General features: G+C 36.2%; 1 protein-coding gene across 1 annotated transcript; it reads right to left on the bottom strand.

Annotated features, from left to right (window-relative positions):
* Window positions 1–3,681: 3,681 nt before the first annotated feature.
* LOC122745331 (vomeronasal type-1 receptor 4-like) lies at window positions 3,682–4,593 on the bottom strand. Its single transcript, XM_043990560.1, has one exon. The coding sequence runs from the start codon at window positions 4,591–4,593 to the stop codon at window positions 3,682–3,684; it is 912 nt and encodes a 303-aa protein (XP_043846495.1).
* Window positions 4,594–6,028: the final 1,435 nt, after the last annotated feature.

Raw genomic sequence — 6,028 nt, 5'->3', positions numbered from 1 at the left:
TATAAATATTTTTGTACAAATAGGTCTTTTTATCTTTGGGGGGATGTCTTTGATATATAAACCTAGCAGTGGTATTGCTGGGTCAAAGGGTATACACAGTTCTATATCCCTTTGGGCATAGTTTCTAATTATTCTCCAGAATGGTTGGATCTTTCCACAACTCCACCTACAGTGGATTATCGTTTTAGCTTTCCCACATCCCCTCCAACATCCAATATTTGCCATTTTTGTTATATTTGCCATTCTGATAGGTGTGAGGTGATACCTCAGCTTTTTTTAAATGTGCATTTCTCTGATCAAAAGGGATCTAGGCCATTTTTAGCTTAATTCTTTATTTTCAATTTTATCATTCTCTCCTTTGATTTTTAGGGTTTACAATTTGGTGTTTATTTGGGGATTTTTAATTTGTTCTTTTTTCTAGGTTTTTTTTTTAATTGCATGCTCAATATAACCATGGTACAGTCGACCTTCCTTGTTGTCTTCGACTGGAAAATGATCTCACTCTGTTCTTATGTGGGTTCTACTGCTCCAAGAATTGTCTTATGGCATTGTTTGGAGGTATGTGGACAGATGGTGTGGGGAGTTCTGAAAGTTACAGCCTTTCCTCCACCATCTTGGTTCTGCCACTCAGTGTGTCAATATAATTTTATAAAATGATACTTTTATCTAACTAATCTTTTCATTCAATGCCATCCCAATTGAATTGATAAAAACAATCTTACAGTATTATATAAAATAAAAAAGTTCATTTGTTAGAACAAAAGGTCAACAATTTCAAAGAAATAAAAGAAAAAGTATGTAAAGGAAGGTGATTCAGCAGTATCAAACCTCAAAATATATTATAAGGTGAGGGTATTGTTGAAATGTTAAATGAATAATATTGATTATTTTAAATTAAATCTTTCTTGTATAAATAAAACCAATATAGTCAAGAATTGAAGGAATATATAAAATGGGGGGGGGGAGATCTTTCATAGATAACCTCTCAGATAGGAGTGAATGTGTTGTAATACTGTTATAATACTACTGTGGTGTAGGAAATGATGAGCTGGTTGATTTAGATCATTGAAAGACTTGAACCTATGAAGGAAGATGCTATCCAACTACAAAGAGATGACAAGGGAAAATATGCATAGCATGTTCTTACATATATGTGTATAAGTCTATATGTGTATGTTTATAGAGATCAATGTATGTGTGTGTGTGTGTGTGATCTTTAATTACAAACTTCTTGGGAGGGTTGGGAGAGACAAAAATAAAGTACAACTTGCACAGCAGGGAACAAAAAAGTCTACAAAGAAGCAAAGAAAAGTTGAGTAGCTTTGAAAACAACATGTAGTATTTATTATACAATTTTCTTGAAATGGAAATTTATTGTTTTAATTCAATCCTCTCATATTCTGCAGTGTACATGGAAATGTTATTTTTTCTTTTCTCATTTTGTATTTAAGTTTTAAATGAATTTAAAATTTTATTTAAAAAAAAAAGATGACAGAACTGGCCTAGGAAAGTCAAGTGATTTGGCCATATAGGTAGCAAATCACAGGGCTGGTACTTGAACTAATGTCCTCTGACTCAAAGTCCAGTACTGTTTTCACTATACTTTTCTGTTCCCTAACTTGTCTTGTGCAAACCTTGACCAATTATTTTATATATTCTCTACAAAGGGTCTACTCAACATGATGAAGCTTAAGGAATAACACAAACATTTCTATAACATAGTAGAATTTAAAAACAGATGATTACACATGAAACTGCAAATCTACTATATACAAGTTGCTGTTCCTTTTAATTTGGGGGGGGGGCAATGAGGGTTAAGCAACTTGCCCAGGGTCACACACCTAGTGTCATGTGTCTGAATCCAGATTTGAACTCAGATCCCCCTGAATCCAGGACTGGTGCTTTATCCACTGTACCACATAGCTGCCCCTGTTCCTTTAATTTTATAATAAAGCTATCTTGTAACTTTCAAAAATATTAATTTAGTTAAAATATTCCTGGGAGTTCATTTTTTATTCACTTTCAAGAAGTGATTGGTGAATTATTTTATTTTCTGTTTTATACTGGGGCAGTCTTACTTGGCAATTTCTTGAAATATTATGTCTAGGCTCTTTTAAAAAAAAAACATGGCTTTCAGGTAGTCCAATTTTTAAGTTATTGCTCCTCAATCTATTTTCCAAGTCAGTTATTTTTCCAATGAGACATTTCATATTTTCTTTTACTTCATTTAATTCCCTGGACTTTGTTTTACTGTGTCTTGATATCTCATGGAGTCATTAGCTCCTACTTGCCCAAATCTAATTTTTAAGAAATTATTTTCTTTAATAAGTTTTTTGTCTCTTTTATCATTTGGCCAATTGATATTAAGGCATTATCCTCTTCAGTATTTTTGTGGCTATTTTACAAAGCTATTGACCGTCTTTTCATAATTTTCTTTCATTGCTCTCATCACTTCTTCCAATTTTTCCTCTATCTCTCTTTATTTGATTTTAAAAATTGATTTTGAGGGTTTTGCTTTTATTTGTTTGTTTTGCAGGGCTATGAGGGTTGTGACTTGCCCAGGATCACACAGCTAGTAAATGTCAAGTGTCTGAGGCCAGATTTGAACTCAGGTCCTCCTGAATCCAGGGCCAGTGCTTTATCCACTGTGCCACCTAGCTGCCCCCATTTTGAGTTCTTAAAGTAATTCATGGTGAGCTTGTTCCAATTCGCAATTTTCTTTGAGATTTTGTATGTAGTTGTTTGACATTGTTGTCTTCTTCTTTGTGTCTTGATCTTCCCTATCACCACAGTAGCTTTTTATGTCAGGTTCTTTTGTTGTTGTTTGCTCATTTTCCCAGCTTACTTATTGGTTTCTAAATCTATGTTAATATAGAGCCCACTCCTGGGGTGGGGTTGGGGGACATTTTCCCAAGCTTCAGTTTTTTATGCTGCTATTTTCAGAGCTAATTTGGTGTCTGTAAATTTTAGGTGCTGCCAAGGTGGTATGATCCAAGAAGAAGTTTGTCCACTGTTGTCCTGGCCTGTGCTCTGGTCTTTACCTAGAAAGAAATCTCTTCTTCCTCCTGGAACTGACTCTTTGTTCTGGAACTTCGACCAGGTCTTCTGCTCTTCTATAATCATAAGTGCTAGTGCTCATTTCTTGAAACTGAGATTAGGGCCCCTGCTCCTTTTTGAGTAACCATAAGCACTCTTCTCCACCCTGGAACTGTGACTAGAGTCTTTGCTCCCTTGTGGCCACAAGTTCTAGTGTTCCTTTTAATCCTGGAATTGCAACCCAGAACTGTGTATGGGCAATCTAACAGGGTCCTGAACCTAGTGCTAAGAAAATGTCTCCTGTAATCTCTTACTGATCATTTGTCTGTCCTCTTTACTATCTTTAGACTGAGAGGTCTCAAAGATACTGCTGCTGCTATTGCAATTGCCTCTAAGCCCTGTTGCCTAGTGTTGTTGCATGTATGTTGAGCTCTGGCCTAACCACCACCCCAATGTGGTAGACCTCTCTTGCTGACCTCCTAAATTGTCCTTGGCTGGAAAAATGTCTCATTTTGACATTTTGTTGGCTCTGTCACTCCATAATTCAACTGAGGCATTATTTTAGAGTTGTTTTCTGAAGTGATATCAAACCACCAAAGTATAATACATAGAGGAGTTACATGGTCAGAGATATGTTTTAGAAACTCACTTTGGCAGCTGAGTGGCAGGTCGATTTGAGTTTTTCCCAGCCCATAAACCAAGGGATATCCTGGACCCAGAGGAGAGCAATATAAAGGGGCTAACAGTTGGGAAACATAGAGACAGAGTGGTGCATATAGACAACAGCCAGAAACGCTCTTGATAAAAATAATATATACAAATTGTACAGATAGAAGTGAGTGAGTAACAGAAGACAAAGGCACTCACCAGCAACAAGACAGTTTTGGTGGCTCTGATCTCAGGGGAAACCCTGGCTAAGATGCTGCTGCTACAAATAGTCTGTACTTTCTCCTGATGTCTGTATAGTAGATACACAATGTAGCAACTGACACAGACTATAAGAACCACACAAAATACATTTCTAACAGTAATCATAAACAAGTAAATATCATTATGATTTTTAAGAGAACAATATCCAAAATTCAACTCATAAGTAATATTCTTCATGTATCTTAGACCTGTCATAGAAAAAAGTACAGGTATTTCTATAACTAGGTTGAAGATCCAGAAGAAAAGACAAGAGTGAATGATATGGTCTAGGATCCAAGCTTTGAGGTTTCCCAGCCTGGAGACACTAGAACTGATAATGATGGCCTGAAAGGTACAAAGGTAGCAAGTGAAGCAAATTGAAAGTGCTAGGGAAAGTCTGTGAAGATAAAAGACAAGTTTACACCCAGTATCATTCATAAAATTCCCCATCCCCAAATGTGTCAGTACATCTGATCCTCCTTTGCTAAGGAACATCATAATGTTGATAAAGTTCATCTGGGTGTAAATCACATGTATAGGTTTCGTTCTATGGCCAATAAAGAAATTGAAAAGATAAAAGAAAAGAAGAAAGAAATTTGTTGGAACCCCAACTCCAATCTGGAAGAGGGCTATAATCCCAGAGCACATGGTAATAGTACACATGTTCTTTCTGTCTTGAAGGGAAGCTTTCAGAGATAATCTGGGGGGAAATAGAAAATCTATGTGATTGTCATATTTGAAGATTCCAGTCCAAGAGAGACTCATACCACTTATACTTTCCCTTCCCATGCCTATGACATTAAATAATGAAAAGAATTGTAAAGGCTTTTCCTGGACCAAATCCTCTATGTATCTGTCCTTAACACTTGACTGATTCTGGGTAGCAGGAGGCTGAGTTCTGAAATGGTTCATGGAATAAGAGTTGAGAAAAGGATACAGACAGGGATGGAGTAGGGAATTGAGTCAAATTTATAAGAATACAATTCATTCCCCAATTGACAAATGGTCCAAAGATATGAACAGGCAGTTTTCAAAGAAATCAAAGCTGTCTATAGTAATATTAACAAATGCTTTATGGGGCAGCAGTGGATAAGCACCGGCCCTGGATTCAGGAGTGCCTGAGTTCAAATCCGGCCTCAGACACTTACTAGCTGTGTGACCCTGGGAGAGTCACTTAACCCCAATTGCCTCACCAAAAAAAAAATATATATATATATATATATATATATATTAAATTAAATTAACAAATGCTTTAAATCGCTACTTGATTAGAGAAATGAAAATTAAAACAACTCTGAGGGGGCAGCTAGGTGGTGTAGTGGATAAAGCACCAGTCCTGGATTCAGGAGGACTTGAGTATAAATCTGGCCTCAGATACTTCACACTTGCTTGCTGTGTCACAAGTCAATGGGCAAGTCACTTAACCCTCATTGCCCAGGAAAAAAAATGATAAGCAAAGTGAGGCTAAGAGAGGTTAAGTTGGGTAGTTTGCCGAATGTCTCATAGCTAGTAAATTTCTAAGGTCATGTTTTAAATTCAGGAATTCCTAAATCCAGGTCTACATTTTATCAATTATACTGCTTAGCTGTCTGCTTCACTCTGTGCTTACTATGAAGGAATATTACATTATTTGACAGTTCTAGAACCAAACTTCATCCTCAATTCAAAGAGTTTTAGAATAATTCACACTCAGAAAAAAAATAATCCATTTCAGTCTGCAATTCCTAAATCAAACATTGGCATACCATAATCTCCACCAGGCCCTGGAATGACTTCTCTCTCTTATTTGCAAAATAAATTCAGATGATCCTTGAAAAAGATCAATGTTCCAAAATTACCCCTGTGCTGCTATCTAACTATTTGCTGTGGAGAAGTAAGAAATTAACCAGGAGCAGACACATTTAATGTGAAAGAAAGGCCATAGTACAGTAAGTAACTTGATATCCTGGGAAATATAGGGGTGATAGCACCTTGAAAAAATGGACACAATTTGAAGAGTAGAGACAGATTTTTTTCTCTCTCATTTCTTGTTGTTATTTCTGGTTTTTAAAGAGATAATTAGATGTTTTTATTTTGTTTCTCT

Source organism: Dromiciops gliroides, chromosome 1 (genome assembly GCF_019393635.1).
Source record: "Dromiciops gliroides isolate mDroGli1 chromosome 1, mDroGli1.pri, whole genome shotgun sequence".
Classification (NCBI taxonomy): Eukaryota; Metazoa; Chordata; class Mammalia; order Microbiotheria; family Microbiotheriidae; genus Dromiciops; species Dromiciops gliroides.
Note: the sequence above shows the minus strand (reverse complement) of the source record. Positions and strands in the feature narration are given on the sequence as shown.